This window comes from Aquila chrysaetos, chromosome 12 (assembly GCF_900496995.4).
Source record: "Aquila chrysaetos chrysaetos chromosome 12, bAquChr1.4, whole genome shotgun sequence".
Lineage (NCBI taxonomy): Eukaryota > Metazoa > Chordata > Aves > Accipitriformes > Accipitridae > Aquila > Aquila chrysaetos.
The window spans coordinates 11451731-11470078 of record NC_044015.1 but is presented as its reverse complement, the minus strand read 5'-3'; the positions used below and the strand labels follow the sequence as shown (position 1 = coordinate 11470078).

Sequence of the window (18348 nt, the reverse complement as noted above, 5' to 3'; positions counted from 1 at the left end):
TTTTGTTTTGTTTTTTTCCCTGGAGAATGTGTCTCACTGTTTTCTTGCCATTTCCTTTGACTTGCACCCCTCCTATGTGTGGGACAATTGGTGAAACAACTGAAATGGATTGGATATGACTAAAAGTAAAATTTTCTTTAAGATTAATCCGTAACAAAGTCTGTTGATCTTTGTTCTGAATGGAGGATTGAAACACACAAACATGTTTTAAGAGATGTCTGTAGTTTTTAGATGGATAGTTGTTGGATTAGCGGTGAGAATATGTGCATTATATGTAATGGGATGGGACACTGGACTATATTTGATTTAATTTTGTTGATTCTTCGTGTGTTGTCATGTTCAGCAAAGTTTCTTAACTTCTGCAACAAGTAAGACTATATGTTTGAAAAATAATAGTGAAAGTAAAACTACAAGTACATTTAAAAAATGTCATCTCCTTCTTCTTACAGGTATTTTCAAATGGAGATGATCAGCTGGAGAAGGCAATGGAAGAGATACTGAGGGATTCTGAAAAAGACCAGAACAATTTCACTGCTCTCGGAGAAGGTTTCAGTGATGCAAGCAGCCAGGCCGCTGGAGATGGGTCAGCAGGTCAAACAAATCAGCCATCTTTGCACCTTGTTTTAGACCCTTCTACTACAGGTATTGCTAAAGTGCTTCCCCCCTCAATCATATATGGCAGTTTCAAGTTAACCTTAAAATGAACATAAAGCTTTCTGGAGCTTCATTCCAAAACTGTACTGGAGAGTACCCTGGGGCCTCCTCTCCTTTTCTGATTAGTTGAAGATTATAGACAGGGATAGATTATAGTCAGATTGATACCCTGTGCTGCTCTGTTTTGGTCAAGATAATTTTCATTTTGTCTCCAGCTGAAGATGAGTTAGGACTAAGTATTGTGTAACTTGCTGAATGGACTGTATAGTTGAGGTGGAGATGCTACTGATGGAGTACGAGAAGTTTCAGGGCAGTGTTCATTGATGTTACTAACTGCAAATGAAATATACCCTGAGCAAGCTGATAAACTTTTCAGCTCTAGTTCTATCACCAGGTATCAGTAAAGACAGCTTTAGTTTTGATATTTGCTAGAAATGATTGTTGGACTTATCTGGCATTTGAAGTTTTGGTGAAAAAGGGAGGACAGAAAGCTTTTTATGTAAACTATATCGTATATATTTTGTGTAAAATATATTGTAGCTCTTTTTTTATATATATATATATATAAAAATATATATAATATATATATAAATATATATATATATTAGGAATACAAGGCTGTGTCCATCTCTATGGGCTTTGAATTAGCATTCTTTTTCCCTCAGTAGTATGCAGAGGACTTCTGTGTCATTGTGTCAGATAATTCCCATAGCATCTGTTTGGGAAGTGGAAAAAAAAAAAAAAGTTTTTGTGGTAGAGTAGGATAGAGAGTTTATGCATAATGGAAACACTCTTCTCTTAATTACATGTATGCTGTATTTTTGAGAAACTTACCTTACTGGCTCCCTGTTTGACGTGCTTCAAACAGAACACAACCCTTAGTATGAATGAACAAAGAAATACTTGTAGATACATTCTGCACACTACCCACCACCCCCCCCCCCCCCCCCCCGGAATAACGCAATTTTGCAACCTTTATGATGTGTTATGGAAATATTAGGTATAGTAATAAGAAATAGAAATAACAGGGCAGATTGCTTAGAGAGGTTTGGAATGTCTGTCTTTTGGAGATACCAAAACACAGCTGGACAGGGCCCTGAGTAACCTGATCCAGTTTTGAAACTAGCCCTAATCTAACCTGATCTGTCCTTGAGCAGGAGTTAAAGCTAGATGACCTCTAGAGGTCTTTTTTCCAACCTAGATTACTCTGGTTCCATACTTAACAAATTTTTCTTCCACCTCTCTTCTTGTTTCTCAAGTGTCAAAATGCCTTAAAAAAGCCCACCAGAAAACAACAGTAACAGCAAAGCTCCCAAAAGCTCCCTCAAGATCGCCCCTGTCCATAGTAGTGTGATGGTGGAAAAAGAACGCTTCTTTTCTGCTGAGTAGAGGAACAAACAGATAGCCTTTTTCTTTTCTCCAGCTCCCTGATGGTTTCATGCTGTTAATACAGCTATCCCAGGAATGTGAACCACATTTGCTAGTTCTACACAAGCTGCAAAGACATGGGAGAAAAGAGCATTAGAGGCATCTTTATGCAAAATGATGAGTAGGAATTAGAAGGAGGTATAAGCAAACTAAAGAAAAGAGTATCTGGGGAATGGAACTTTAAAGAAAAATTGTGTTCTAGCACTGCTAAAAAGAATCAAAAGGCAGTTTGTCCGTATGCCATACTTGGAAACATGCATTAGAATAGGATAGACTTAATGTTAATATTAAGGTGCCAAATGGATTTCTTACCATTGGAGCTGGACTTCTGACTCCCATGTCCATTCTCAGAAAAAGTGGGAGATTTTGCTATGGAAATTATTCAGAAAACAATGTGTAAAAATAAAAGCAAATGGTTAAAGAAGTGGTTTCTTCATTTTCAGAAATCTCTGCACCAAGGCCATCTTCTCCCAGTGAACCCCTGGAAGAGGACAGCGTATTGTTTAACAAACTGACTTATTTAGGTTGCACAAAGGTGTCTGCCCCTCGAAATGAACTGGAAGCTCTACATGCCATGGCAAACATGAAATCCTCAAGTCAAGCCCCTTTACCTGTAACGCTTTATGTTCCAAACGTTCCAGAAGGGTCTGTAAGGTAACATACAAACGTTTCTCTTGTTACTTGCACAGACACATAAAAGGTGGATTCTGACTTTGTTACTTGCACAGGGAAGTAGAATTGCTGGATTTGTGCCTCACGTTCTTGCAGAAGACAAGTTATTTTTGAGAAATTCCTCTGAATCAACAAAATGCATGCTTAAGTCTAACGTGCAGTACATAGTTGCTGGTAGCAGTTGCCATACAGTGTCAACAAAAGCATGTCTTTCTACCTGCATCTCTGTTCAAATATGGTAATAAGAGATATACTGGAAAGGGAGAGCTGATAATGCCTGTTTTCTCCCAACTTCCCCAGTCTGTCATCACCTCCAAGGTAAATACGTTGAGACAGTAGTAGTCCTGCTGGCCTTGGGTTAGGTGAAGAAGTTTCAGTTTTAGATTCTTCCAGATATGTTGAAGACCTGAGATGCTAATCTCTATTTCCAGACATTGCTGTGCTAAAGCCAAGTCTCACCTGTGTCTGCCTCATGATGCATATGCTGATGATAGTCTCCAGAACCAGAAAACATTTACTTGTGCCATGTGAGAAGAGTCTTCTAATTAGTGGTGAGAGAGTCAAGGGTTGTTAATCAGGGTGCACTAAAGGCACACCTGTAGCAGTCTTGCATCCAGAAGTAGGGAGCATCTCAGTATTCAAGATTTTTATTTTTAAACTCTGATACCAAGATATCTGAAGGGTATGGTTAGATTTCCTTCCTTTCCTGTGCTCTGCCTATGTATTGACTATCATCTTGCACAGAAAGACAGGAGGACCTTGAAGCATATATATTATTTTCTTCCATTTTTCTCTCTGAACCCAATTTAAGATTTCATTTGATGTTACGGCAATATTTCATTTGAATTAGGAAATTATACTGCATACTTTTATGATGGCACCTGTCACATAGACACGAGGTGTTAGGTGTGCTGTACCTATTTTTGTAGCCATTGTGGCCATTCAAGAAGGTTGTTTTGCAAGTGAAATTGCAGGTTCCTTTGATCTTTAATTGCAGAGGACATCATTAAGCACAAGGACTGCCAGAGAATCTGCACAGAACTGTAAAGGTGAATCCATGTGTGACATAATATACATTTAAGTGACATCAGTGTCATCTTTGAGGAGTGTTTCCATTCCTGGTATCTGAACACTTGTCATGTGGGGTTCCATTTAATATGTCCCACCAGTATTAGAGTATGCTGAATCCTCTTGGCTTTTCTTGCCTGTAGAAGATTAGTCCTTTGTTTTTATTGTTACAGACTTGGGATTCTATTCCTGGTAACTAATGTTTATTCACCCTTGATGTGAATGTGCATATGGATAAGTAGCGAAAAGACAGAGGAGAACTGTGTAGCTCTAACTATTATTCTTTAAAACTCACTGTCTAGTAGTCCATTCTGAGACCACCCCCCCGTTGTCGTCTTTAAAGTTTCTGAAATATTCTTTGGGTTCTGAGTGTGAGAGGAATTTAAAATTTTGTATGAGCCCTTAGATCTGCAATTAATATTCACCTGAACATGACAGCAAGCATTTGCCAAGTTATATAGTCCTGTAGATTCTGAATGAATAATTTTTTCTTAAACAGATTTAAAATCTTTTCTAATGTTGAATTTTCTTTGATCTTTGTATGCAAATTGCATTTTTACAGTTTCTGTGGTTTCTACGTTTCTACTCTTGTGTTTTTCATGAACAATTGCAGAGCAGTGATGGTCATTTTTATTGCATGATATAGAGGTACTATATTTGTCTATATTATGGAGTATAAAAGAAATTAAGCCAATGTTACAAGCAGAAACATTTACATCTTAAATTTGGAAAGCCTGACATTTCTGTTCTTACCGCCTACCTTGTGTACTTGAATTTAGTAGTAATTACAGTTTAGATATTTGTTTATCTAATTGCAGAAAAGCCTTTTAGGTAGTTCTGTTTGTTTTACTGACCTTTTTCTTTGATCTTCCCTGTTCCTTTCCTTGACAGAATAATAGATCAATCAAGCAATGTGGAGATAGCCTCTTTTCCAATCTATAAGGTGTTGTTTTGTGTCCGTGGACAAAATGGGACTTCAGAGAGTGACTGTTTTGCATTTACTGAAAGCAGCTGTGGAACAGAAGAGTTCCAGATTCATGTTTTCTCCTGTGAGATTAAAGAGGCAGTAAGTATTAAATGTTGTACAGTGACTGGAAATAGATAGTGCCTGTACAGTACTTAAAAAGGATACAAGCAGCATTTTAAGTTATTCCAGATGTGGAAATAGTATATAGTGCCTTGAAAAATACGTTAACACATATATAATGAGTTTCACAGAATGTGCAGCTAGTCATACATGAATATTAATGTAATTGAATTTTTTTTTCTTTTAGTATTTCAATAAAATTCCAAAGTGCACTGTAATGGGAGGATTTAGCCTAAGACAAGTGTTCTGTTTTTCAGACCTCATCTGGGTAGGTTTCAGGCTAAAGTTGCAGTGTAGACCTCGTGAGTTATGAAGAATCATTTTGCAGTACTCTGCCCTAGATATTTTAGGAAGAACTACGTGATAGTTCGGGAGAAAAGGATTTTCTAGGGTGGAAAAACAGAGATTAAAAAAGAAGAAATCTCCTTGTTTTTTGACATCTGCAAGAGCAAGCTGTAAGTTGTGTTGTTAAATACACAACCTGAGAAGTACATTATTCAGGTCCTCTAATGAGTTGCATTCCTAATCTTGTAATACATATATCTTAACTTACTGAGCATTACATAAGCAGTGAATGTGACATGAATGGAAATAGGAGATGATGTTACTGAATTTGCTTGGTTATTCAACACCTGACCTGAATGTTTTGTGTTATATGAGGTGTGCTTTGTGTTCAGTATAAGAGGCAAGTGACTGTAATTCCATGACCTTCAAAACCACATCACAATACCCCGTTAAATATACTCTTTTTTTTTTTTTTTTTTTTGATAAAACTATTAATTCTTTTGCTTTTCTGCAGGTCAGCCGAATTTTATATAGTTTCTCAACAGCATTCAAACGTTCTTCCAAACAAGCATCTGATCATGTTAAGGACTTTGTTCTTCCTACTCCAGATAGTGATGTGTACACTTTCAGTGTTTCCTTAGAAGTCAAAGAAGATGATGGAAAAGGAAATTTTAGGTAATCTGAATGGAAAGGGAAAAGTAGAAATCTCTTTGAAAAAAAAGTATATAGCTGCTTGCAGAATGCACAGCTACTATGTTGCAGTAAAATTGATTTGGCCTCTTTTCATAAGTAGACTTGTTATAAAAGGGAAGCTGTTGCTTTGCTTTTACAGTTTTCTTCTCTGTATCTTTTGTGTAAAAAGATGAAAAATCAGGATGTTAGTTTATTTTAAATACATGATTTCTAGTAGGGATGCTCAAGATAGGCCTGTGTAAATGGAAAAGATAGTAGGAAGCCTGTTAAAAACTTGATCCAAACGAATTTTCTTGAGTAAATACCATCTAGTAGTCGTTTTTTTGTTTGTTTGTTTGTTTGTTTTTAAATTTAAATAAGCTAATGAATTCCAAATTTATTGAAGATTTAGAAAATGTAAACTTCTCTAAGCATTACAGGGGAGCAAAGTATTTTTTGCCTAACAGTTAATTACAAGATTTTTTGGAATGGAAGAAAGAGTTGATCCTGAGTTAATTTTGTGAAAATGTCCTATTTATTTTTTGCTTCATAGCCAATATATAGCATATTTTCTATCATTTTAAAACCCAAAATACCCCATGCTTTTTTGTATATGTTTGTCTGATAAATCCCCCAGACAGCATACTGAGTGTGAGCCTATAGTCTGTTTTTCTTCAGTGCTGGTTTATTAACTTGTGAATAGAGGAAGAGGAGGTCTCTCAAATGAGTTGAGCCATTAACAGTGTAAGTGGGCTGCTACTCTCTTTTCTGTATTTCACAGTTAATATTCTATATCTGTGCTAAAGAAACTTTATTCTTTTAGCCCTGTGCCAAAGGATAGAGAGAAATTGTATTTCAAGCTTAAACAGGGAATTGAGAAGAAAGTGGTGATTACAGTTCAGCAGCTCTCAAACAAGGAACTGGCCATTGAAAGGTAAGATTCTTATAAAAATAATGCAGGTTAAGGTTTTGAGGGAACAGTATTTAATGTATTTTTCCTTGGCTGTGCAAGTTATGTGACAGAAAAAAATATAACAATAACACAGAAAGTATTACTGCACAATGTAATTAATTTGTAGGTGCGCAGTTCAGTTTTAAATTTCTTTTGAAGTATTTTGTGATTTTTAGGTGAAAACAAGAAACATAGCCTGTAATACTCAACTATCCTTGGTTTTTTGCCTTTTAATTGTCCTTTTGAAGTGGTGTTAGGATACTTATGACATTCAAATACTTTTGACTTTGTTGTTTTTAAGTAGTGCAAACACATGCGTTTATTGTAATCCTGCATTACCAGCATCTCACTGTTTAGTAAAAGTAACTGAGTTAGGTTGTCTGAGCTATGTTAAACCTTGGAGCATATTAATCTGTTAGATCAATGTACTGGGATACTACAAGTTTGGATTCAACCTGCTGGTGAGAAGCAGCAATCTTCTGGTGGAGTCTTCAAGACTCCCTAACCCTAACCTAGGATTCTTTTGTAGTTTTGTTGATAATATGATTCTAATGTTTATCTTCAAGTGATGTTGAAGAGCTCGGGAATGGTTGATGACTTGAGTTTTATTTCCTGGAAATTAAATGAGGGGGATCCCTTTTGGACAGTATAATCTGACCTTTTGTGCAAAGCATTTGCACAATAGGTGGACCATGCATGTGAAGAATACCTGTTGGTTAATGTGTTCATTAGCAGTAGACTCTTGTTACTACAGTACTAGTAGGTATTGTATTAATTGAAATTAGGAAATTCCTTCTCAATAGCTCAATTTTTAAGAATAGCAAACGCCACCAGATGGCAATCTTATCAAAAGAGTAACAATAGGAGAATTCAATTTTAGTGAAAAGGGAATTAAAGATAAAAGGAGAAGCAAGAAAAAAGCCCCACAACCCTCCCAAAACCTAAGATTGATCTCTTGACTTGCTTTCAAGCTCTTATTTCAAAAATAAAACTAAAATTTTAGACAAGGAATGTACAGAATTTTTTATCATCATTCTATTGTGTTATAAAATTGTGCTTTTGCTACTCATTGGCTTAAAAAAACCCGACCCTATTTTCAATATATTTTTAATTTAAATAATTTTGGCTTCAGAATTCAATGAATGATGAAGTCTTTTCAGCATTTCTGAATAGCATTTGATTGTTGGTGTCCCCCTCCCTCCCCAAAGTAAAGCTACCTTTCTTAGAAATCAGCTTTTATTTTGATGTTAAGCTATTCAATTAGGATGTTATTTTTACCACCACAAGCTTTGCTGATTAAAAAATTATTTAATTGACATGACACACACAGGCTTGTAAGTAATTTCATGTACTTACCCTGCATAATAATAAAATTCAAAAGCAGTATAAAAGATCAATAGAAGCTCAGACAGTGAGCCTTCTAAGCAATTTAATGTGTCTTCAAAAGTATTTCTAAGTGGAAATTATAATGAAAAAAAATGTTGTTCCTAAAGAAATTTGATCTCTGGTCTAAAGAGTTCAAGAATCTTTCTTCATGGTCTCAGAAGAGTAAACCTGGTATCATTTGGAGAAACTTGCCACCTCCTGGTGTACAGATAGGGCCTATGTCTGGGTTAGGTTGATAGAGTAGGTTACTCTCAGTTGAGTTACTTTGGCCCTTCCTACCTTTTGTGGCCTGATTGACCTGGGTTTTGCCTGTTTTTATCTAGGTCAAAGCAGGTAAAAAAATTATGTTCATTCTTGTCTCCCAGGTTTGAGTCATGTGTGGCACTACATAGGTTCAGTCCCACAATGTGGGATATCAAGTCTCAGTTGTTTACAGAATTCCAGAAGAAAATTCTGGTTAATGATTGGGGTCTTTAAGAAAGTTGTTCTGAAGAGTGAAATAGCCTTTCATTCTGAGAAATGAGAGGATTGACTCTGTTCCTAATAGAGTAGTGTTTAAATACAGTATGCTACGAGTCGTACAGGAGAGTTAACACCAAGTTATGTAGGTATAGCTTAGGTTAAAGTCTAGATGGTGTCCCTAGAACTGATTTACAGAATATTGGTTGGTTGCTCAGTAGTACTGGAAACTCTTAAAGATCATGTTATCATGTTAACTTAATACCATCAGCCTTATCCATGGGTAGCATTTGTATTTATATAAATGGAAATATATATTAGTGAACAATAATTTCAGTTCTTCTGCAGGTCTAGAAACCAGCTGAATTTAAACAGAGTAGTGCACTTGCACATAGCCACTTGGTAGCCAGCTGTAAGTGCAGAAAACCCAACGTGTCAGAAGTGGCAAGACTGAGGCCCACAGCCTGTGGAGGTCATTTTGAATCCTGTGTGTGTGGTTCAGCCTCCTCAAATTGGAGGCTGAATGTCTTGACAACTGTTTGTGTAAAATCTAGCTCCTCTGCAAGTGAGGGTCCTGAACTCATTTTGCTCTTTGAACTTAGTGGGAAGAGAAGCCCTGACTCTTCTAGTAGCAGGATGCTGCCAGTCATCATAAGTATCTGCTTCTGTGAGAGGCAGGGGTTACTTGTTCCAGACGCCCACTCTTTTGGAACCATACTTGCCAAAAATTTTGGCTGGCACACATCACAGCTTGTGTACATCTGAGAGATGCACAGCAAGATCTAGGATCTGTGAGCTGTTGTCTTTGAAAAGCACAGATATTTTGCCTGCCTCTGAATCTTAGCCTTACAGTTTTCTTTAGCAGATGTACCAGAAGCTAGTGACCGCTCTACTATTATAAATTATAGCCCTCTCAGAGCTATTTCTACCCCAGGAACAAAAAGCACTAAGTTGGTCTACTGTAACGTTCTGCCTGGTCTAATTAGTCTTGCAGAGAAACTTGCTTGTATGGTTAAATATAAGTCCTAGCATCCTAGCTACCTTGGTTGCTTTACATGGCACTGCATTAGGTTGTATAGATGAATCAAAATTGTTGTCTACTGTTTTATTTCCCACTTTGATTTTTAAGATTGTAGTAGTGAAAGAGTATGGTGAAGGAAAAATACAGTTGTGAATGTCAGTTACTGTTTAAGTGTAATGAGGCGGAAAATGAAAATCATATACCCAAACATAATAGGGGCAAACTTACTAGATGGTGTAGTAATTGCATATCTTAAGACTTTTATGGTTAATAGCATTATTGAAATGATAGTTGCTATTATATATCTGTTCATGATAGAGTGTGCTTGCCTGAAAGCTGTGAAACTAGTCTGTCTTCATTGCTAACCTGTGAATGTTCAAATAATCTCTTACAATTTATGTTTGCTGAAAAATCTAGATTTTCGTTTGGATAAGTGGGTTGCCCAGATGACAGACATTTGTTCAGAGTTAGAGAAGAGGGGAACGGGGGGCTCCTCCTGGTGCATTCAAATAGCTGGTGGAAGGGTATGGGGGAGATGGAGCCAGACTCTTCTTGGAGGTGTAAAGTGGTAGGATTAGAGTCAATGGACACAAGTTCCAATTTCACTGGAAATGCCACTGTTGAATTAGGCCGGTTGTTGTCAGTACAAAGGGTGTTGTGCATTGGAACAGGTTGCCAAAAGAGATCATTAAGTCTCTGTCCTTGGAGATGCTCAGAACTTGACTTGACAAAGCCCTGGGCAACCCAATTCAAGTTGGTCCTCTTTTGAGTAGAGCTTTGGGTCACATTGCTTGTAGAGACTGCTTCTGGTTTACATTGTTCTGAGAGTCAGCAATAAAAAGTGGTATGTCTGATTATTAGAGAATTGAGCTGTACAGAATAAAAATTCTCAAAACAAAACCCTCTGAAATACAACCCCAGTTTTCCGTAACATTTCATGATGCAATAGCTTTCAAGGGTGGTTGCTCCCCCCCCCCCCCCCATTTGACCTCTAACAGTTTTAAAAGTCTGGAAAACAGCTTGCGGCTTATGTTACATAAGTTCTGTTGGGTATTTTTTAATTCATAATGGAGTATGTTCAAAGGAGAGAAAGATAAAGATGATTTGCAGAAACTTCAGACCTGGATTTGTGCCTTCAATATTCAGAAAGTTCGAAAGTATGAATGTTTTCAGAATTTTTTTTTTTTTTTTTTTTTTTTTTATTCTTAAAAAATATCAAGAACGTTTTCTTGTTAAATGATTCGATGGAAGTTCTGGAATTCAAGGCCCTGTATAATGCAGAAATTAAGTTTAAAAAAAAAATAAAGAATGAAAGTCTAAAAATTGAGCAAACTGTTTTTTTTAAGAGCCCATGATACTACATGATGTTTTACACCAGTGACATTATGAGTGATAGAATGGGTGAATTTGTAACTTTTCATGTGATTGTATGAAAACAATTTTTAAAGGGGACTGGGGAGAGGGTGAATTTCTTCTTGTCAATCTCCATCACTAATGTGTAGGGATTGTTGGTATTTTTAAGCTCAGTATTCTAAGTTGTCTAAGAATAATGGATTGTTCGCAGGTCAGACACTAATTTCTGTCATCTTCATTCTGGAAAATAATTTCATTGTCATTTCTACAATATATATTGTGATGTTTCCTGAGTGTTGCCATAACACTAACAAAAATTGCTAAGAAAGGTTTTCTTTAAATTAGAAGCAGTAGGTGGCTGTGCCATTATGTTCAAGAAAATAGTGTTGTATTTTGAAAAGCTAATATCTACTTATCTTCTTTTCTTTTCTTTTTTTTTTTTTTTTTTTAAATGAACTTCACAGATGCTTTGGGATGCTACTAAGCCCTGGACGAAATGTGAAGAACAGTGACATGCATTTACTAGACATGGTAATGCTTAGCTCTAATAACCTGTTTAGTAAGATAGAGGTGATTTAAAAAAAAGCAAACAAAATCCAACAAAACAAACTTCTCATCTATTTGGTTTTGTTTGTTTTTTGTTTCTTAAATTCTGGGGTTTATATCTTCAAACTAGAAAAAAACTTGTTACATACAATGGACAAAACATTTCAATGTCAAAACACGTGGCATCTGTTTTTTGTTCAACTGGTGAAGCACCGATTAGGTCAGCTGACAACTGGTTGTTACAAATAACTAAGCTTTCTGTATTGTGTTAAGCATCTTGCCTAAAAATTTAGAGCAAATAATTGTTTTTATATTTGGGTGGTGGCGAAGTGGTCTTATTTTTCCAAGGCACTGAAAACTTTGCCTTTATTTGCTTCATTTGAATTTAAATTCTTGCTCAGAGTTTGAAGTATTCACTTGTCTTCTACAATCGTCTTTTCTTATGACTTGCTTTTAAGAGAACTACGAAATACTATGATACTTTCTGTGATAATATCAATTTACTTTCACACTGTGGATAAGAATACAACCATTTTTCAAGTCAAGAAGTGCTTGAGTTAAACCAATCAGACGTTTTTTGTCTATACAGTTATCCCAGTTTTGCCTAGTCCATTTCTTTACTCAGGTTGATGATTCTAGCTATCAGTATTTAGTTCTGGTGTCAGACTCTTTTATTTGCCTGTTTGTATCTCCTAGCTCATTTTTTCTGATTTTATTTGCTGACATTAGTTCCAATTTTCCATTTTTATTATTTGATTAGAAAATTGAATAAATTACAGTGAGTTATAGAGCGTAATTAATTGGCTTTTATTAATCTGCATGACACCTTTTTGCTGTATGGACTGTATATTTGAATTCCTGTCTTTACTCCACCTGTAATTCTGTTTACATTTATGTTCCAAGTACATTTAACTGCTGGATGTAATGGCTTATTAGTTCATTTCTTGGCTATAGCATATACATAGGCATTTGTGTTTTCCTTTCAACCCCCTTTCTTCCTGTTTAAATCCGGAGAACTCGGTCACTCTTATTGCTCTACCACAAATTGGATTGCAGAGTAGGAATGTCAGTCTCCTGTCATCTATAAAGAGGCTACCATACAGACCTGTTGGATCCATAGGAACTGTCCCAGAAAAATTCAGGACGCATGTACTTGCCTCATTCTAGTAATAGCTTGTACATGCAGGTCATGTACTCTGATTATTCCTAGTAGGTCTGTAAGAAATATTTGTAGAAGTAACAGATGTATAGCATGAGATTATTTTAAGCAGATATAGAGGTATTGCTGTTAATACTAACTTTATCATATGTGGCTGTTTTGACTTTATTTGCATAGTATCCTGAAATTTGGCTCTTTAAATCTCAAGTTCCTATGGACTGGAATTCCAGTCTTACATACTTAAGACATACTTACAAATATAAGTCCGTGCCTGAGCATCTCAGGGAAAAATCTGGCAGAGGTGTAATTATAGATTGGGAAAAAACTGGACTGACCTTTGGGTTGAAGTTGTTAAGGTCTTACTCTGTTAAGATGTGTTTGCTTGTTTGTTTGTTTGTTTGTTTTTGTGGATCATTTCTGTGTATGCTGTGGGGCTAGTTTAATTTTATGAAGTCTCTTGTAACTCATCCTCTCCTAACAATCATCTCAGCTGCTCAGAAAGTAGAGTGGCAGATCTCCCACCATGCTTGCATGCTTATAATAAGCATTAAAAAAATATGTTGATAAACTATCTTGTCTTTGGTTTCTTATATAATGTTTCTCTTCTAATGTTTCTTCTTTCTCTCCCATTTCCCTATAGCCCTTCTCAATCCATTATTTCATATTCTTTATTTAGATTGTGTTCTCTAGAGCGAACACAGTCTTATTCTGAAGTTCCTAGAACTATTGTCCGTCCCCCCCGCCCCCCCCTCAATTTCTTTGATCTCAAACCATGACTCTGATAGAATCCTGTATGTTTTTATTTTTAGGAATCCATGGGAAAGAGTTCTGATGGGAAGGCTTATGTAATTACTGGAATGTGGAATCCTAATGCACCCATGTTTCTAGTACTTAATGAGGAAACTCCGAAAGGTAATTTAGTCTAATTTGTAAGTTTGTTTTACCTGACGTGGGTTTGGTGCATGTGTTTTCTCCTGCGAATCATGGTGCATCTGTCTGAGTACATATACCATTATGTTCCAAGAGTCTGTGGCTAGGAACTTTTCTGTATAAACATATGCAACATAGAAATGTGAATAATTGTTCCTAGAACTGTGTGTTGCTTATTTGGAGATATTAAATTGGGGCTTAAGTGCCTGTTTCCTGGTTATTGGGACTTTTTGGTCCTAAGCATGCATAAGTTGTTTTCCCCCTTCTGTACTCAGTGAAACAGTATAAATAGTAGGCATTGCTATTCTCTCTTTTAGTTCTGAGGTGAGTTGATTAGAAATAGCGTTACGTCCCCTTCATATTGGGGCAGCTGGAAGTGATGCACTGAAGTGCTTGATTATATAGCACAGTTTCTCATTGCTAGAGTTTATGTTCTCTGATGTGATGTAAAAGGTTTGAATGCAAAACTGGAGTTTGTTTCCTATCACAAGGCAGAGCTCACATCAGTTGCTTAAAGGCACATCCAAGTACATACAGCCAGTGTCACTGTTTTTGCTAATGGATTTTCAAACCACATTATTTGTAGTAGCATGTAGGCAAAACTTTTGCTTTGGAGCTTGACAAAGTTTCCGTTTTACGATATGACTTCGTGTGTGTGTGGTGTGGTTTGGTTTTGTGGTGTAGGGTCTTTTTGTGTGTTGTTTTGTTTTTTAAATGCCCACTTGGCTCTTTGGTCTGATAAGACAAGGGAACCTAGGGATCCGTAATGTCTGATTCTAAATGTTATTTTAAAAATCAGTGCTTCCTGCAAGAAAGATATCAGTTGTGATGCAACGCGATGGTTACTACCTCTCTGTGATGAATGTTTCCAGAAGCAGCAAACCTTTTCTTGCACTGTAAACCTGCAAGATACACTTGCACTATTTCAGTCTCATCCTCTGGTCAGTTGATCCTGCATTCTCCTCTACTTGGAAAAGTTGGAGTTATGCTTCAGTATCAGGGAGATGGAGCTATTACAGTTTAAGATTACTGATCCATGCTTTGCTTTAAAAATATGTTTTGCTGCTGTGAGGGCTGTCTGACCCAGAGTGTGGAACAGGGAGGGGTAAAATGTTTTGAGTCCTTTTAACTGACAGAGTATGAGCATGGACATAAAAAATGATCTGAAGTGTTCCTTAGTGTTATGAGAAGATTTAGGACAAACAGTGCTATAGGAGATCCTTGACACTGATTTGCTAATACATACATACATTCCCTCAGCAATAAGTTTACACTTTAAAATGTGACCTTATCCTGTGCATGTTCCTTTTGTATGAATGGGGATCACATATCTTAATGCTGTTTTCTTTGCGTGACGTTTTGCTCCTGTCTTTAAAACGACGACATACTGTCTTTGTATTAAAAAGTTAATCAGTTACTTGGTACGCTGTTTAATGCATACTCTCATTCCATGCAGCGGACATGTAGGGTGTAGAACTCAGATAAACAAAATGGGTACAATAGAATAAATAATTATATAGAAAGGGTTTTCAGTTTGAACAAGTTCACTTCTGTCATTTATTGTTTTGAGAAATTTGAACTTTGACTAATTTTTCTGTATGTGACTTGTTTTTGTGTTTTAGATAAGCGTGTATTCATGACTGTGGCAGTGGATATGGTTGTTACTGAAGTAGTAGAGCCAGTCCGTTTTTTGCTGGAGACTGTTGTGCGTGTGTATCCTGCCAATGAACGCTTCTGGTACTTCAGCAGAAAAACCTTCACAGAAACTTTTTACATGAAGCTAAAACAGGTAATGCATGTTTGGTTTTTGTTTTTTTTTTTTTTTTTTAAAGAAAACGTGATGCTGGGAGCATTTGTTTTGTCTGTCTTAATTTGGCCTTTATAAAAGTTAGCATGGCACCTGCACCTCAGTAGTTTGTTTCTTTTAACTATTTATTTCTGAGGTGGTTAAATGCATAATGGTTAAGTAGCATATATAAATGTTCAATGCCTTTGTAAACTGAATTGTAATGAGTCATAAGTCATTGGCTTTGTGGGCTTAAACAATTTTGAACCTACCTATTGAATTCTCTGTAATTTCATACAATCTGACCTGGGTGTAGACATCTAAAGCAAGTCCATTTGACTGGTAAAATTGGGAAATGACTCTTTAATTGTTCAATGTAAAATCAACTAATATGTAACAAAGGGAGATTCTGGCTACTGAGGTTCATAATGTGAAGGTAGGTGGCTGTAAGAATATAATCCATTAAAGGAAAAGGAACCTAATCCAGAGGTTTAGAAGAGTTAGGCTATTACTATTGTTTTTTCAAAGTATCTGAGAAGGTAGGTTTCTCCATGTTTTCAAAAAGAAAAGTTTGGAAGAAGATTATCTGCAAGAGTAAGTTCTGCTGCATGGAGCAGTTGCCACATTTTCACTCTCATGGTTGCTGATGAGGGTATAAAAAGAACTAAGTTCTTGTCCTTCACTGCCTCAGGACTTCATGAATTGTGAGGCTAAAGGCATTATTGTTGCAATGATTTATTAAATTAGCATTGTTCGTGTGATTTCTTGCTGGTGATTGTAACCTTATGAAATGTTCAAATAGCAGTAAAGAAATAACCATTTTTAGCAAACGCTCTTCTCAAGTATTTCAGTTTGTCAGTCCCTTGGCTTTTAAGTCAAGTTGTACAAACGCTGCTTGATTCTGTAGAGGGCAGGAAGTGGTTAAGATGAAGCTGAATGCATAGTTGTGTATTACCTCTATGTTAGCTTTCCCAGTCCTGTGCTTGTGTGATTAATATGCATTTATTTCTTCCTCAAGCACTGAGAGATGATATATCCATCTGTCCTAGTTTCAGCTGGGATAGAGTTAACTGTCTTCCTAGTAGCTGGTACAGTGCTATGTTTTGAGTTCAGTATGTGAAGAATGTTGATAACACTGATGTTTTCAGTTGTTGCTAAGTAGTGTTTAGACTAATGTCAAGGATTTTTCAGCTTCTCATGCCCAGCCAGCGAGAAAGCTGGAGGGGCAGAAGAAGTTGGCACAGGACACAGCCAGGGCACCTGACCCAAAGTGGCCAACAGGGTATTCCACACCATGTGGCATCACGTCTAGTATAGGAACTGCGAGGTGGGGGGTGGGGAATGGCTGCTCGGGGGGACTAGCGGGGTGTCGGTCGGCAGGTGGTGAGCAGTTGCACTGCGCATCATTTGTACATTCCAATCCTTTCATTATTGCTGTTGTCATTTTATTAGTGTTATCATTAGCATTATTAGTTTCTTCTTTTCTGTTCTATTAAACCGTTCTTATCTCAACCTGTGGGTTTTGCTTCTTTTTCCCAATTTTCTCCCCCATCCCACTGGGGGGGGGGGGGAGTGAGTGAGCGGCTGCATGGTGCTTAGTTGCTGGCTGGGTTTAAACCATGACACCATCTCATCTGGCAATGTTTGTTGAATAGTTACCTATTGATTAGAATGCTAAAGTCTCTTCCGTTTTTGGCGTTGAGTGAGGTACATAAAGTATGTATGTCTGCCCATTATCATGTAGGATGATGCTCAGCTGCATCCTCCTGCAGCAACTGTTGACCTGCTTTCTCCAAAGACTTATGTTGTGGTGTTGGTTCAAAAAGTGAACAGCAGAGGCTAACTGTACCATTTGCATTGGAACATCCATCATCTTTGGGTAATGAAACCAAAGAGCAGTAATTTAATTTTACTGAGCCTAATGTGAATATTTGAGTTGTCATCTTCCTGTGGGGTACAGTAATAGGTCTGAAAAAACAAGCTATGTTGATATTACATGGCAAAAGTGCCACTGTGTTTAACACTTAGCGAGTAAATAAATCTCATGCAATTCTGTTTCTGTATTTCTTCTAGAGATTAGCATAGCAACTTAGAACTTGAGAAAACCAACTGTTATGTGCAAATGTTGAGAATATCTACATTTGAAATTTAAAGACATTTGAAAATATTACATACTCAGCTGTTTGATACTTCTCTATAAGTAGTTAAGCTTTCCTTTTAAATCACTTACAACTACCATTTTTAATTGAGTAATATGGATGCTTTCTTTTTTCCTTTCTCACCCCTTACAATGTGACAAACATACATGTACCTCCCTTCCCTGAAGAAGCATGTGCATTTCTTCCTGCTGTAAAATTCTGAGGAGCTGTTCAGCACATTTTTGGGAAAGGAATGCTTCTAATCTTTTTAATCTTTCTACAAGATTAGGTCCTGATTATGGATGACAGGATCTCTCTGGTTGATCTGTAGCAAGTCTTTATTTAGCCAATCATCAGCTGGACAGTTTGTATTGCAATAGCTGTTCTTGCCGATACCTGTGAAAGACACTGTACCTCAGGGCGCTCTTCCTCTGTGGAAAGTAACTTTGCAGATGGCATTGGGATCAGCCATTTGTGAACTTTTTGGGAAAGCAGTTGAGCAGAAGTAGATTCTAGGGAACGTAACAGTGGATTAATATCAAAAGCCTCAGCTCCAAAGATAGCTTCTCTGTGCAGGACAATGAATACTTTAGTATAATTTCCTGCTGATGTGAAATCATGACAATAATGCCATCGGTCATTGTACGAATGTAGTGTGTTTGACTGTGGGTGAGAAATTCATGCATGCAGTCTGCCGAGTTCTAAGTTCTAGCATGCAGAGCCCTTGGCAGGAAACTTTAGACTTGGGCTGT

General features: G+C 36.9%; 1 protein-coding gene across 8 annotated transcripts in view; it reads left to right on the top strand.

The window, feature by feature from the left end:
* Positions 1-18348, top strand: part of RABGAP1L (RAB GTPase activating protein 1 like) — a 265221-nt gene that overhangs the window by 24573 nt on the left and 222300 nt on the right. For all 8 annotated transcript variants that reach the window (XR_005933627.1, XM_041127540.1, XM_030034313.2 and 5 more), the window contains 8 exons: positions 450-642; positions 2526-2736; positions 4714-4888; positions 5709-5869; positions 6690-6800; positions 11502-11568; positions 13552-13654; positions 15295-15461. Coding sequence is in view for 7 of the 8 variants with exons in the window: in XM_041127540.1 (XP_040983474.1) it covers positions 450-642; positions 2526-2736; positions 4714-4888; positions 5709-5869; positions 6690-6800; positions 11502-11568; positions 13552-13654; positions 15295-15461 (1188 nt within the window). In the remaining variant the exon portion in view is untranslated. The remainder of the gene's footprint in view (positions 1-449; positions 643-2525; positions 2737-4713; positions 4889-5708; positions 5870-6689; positions 6801-11501; positions 11569-13551; positions 13655-15294; positions 15462-18348) is intronic.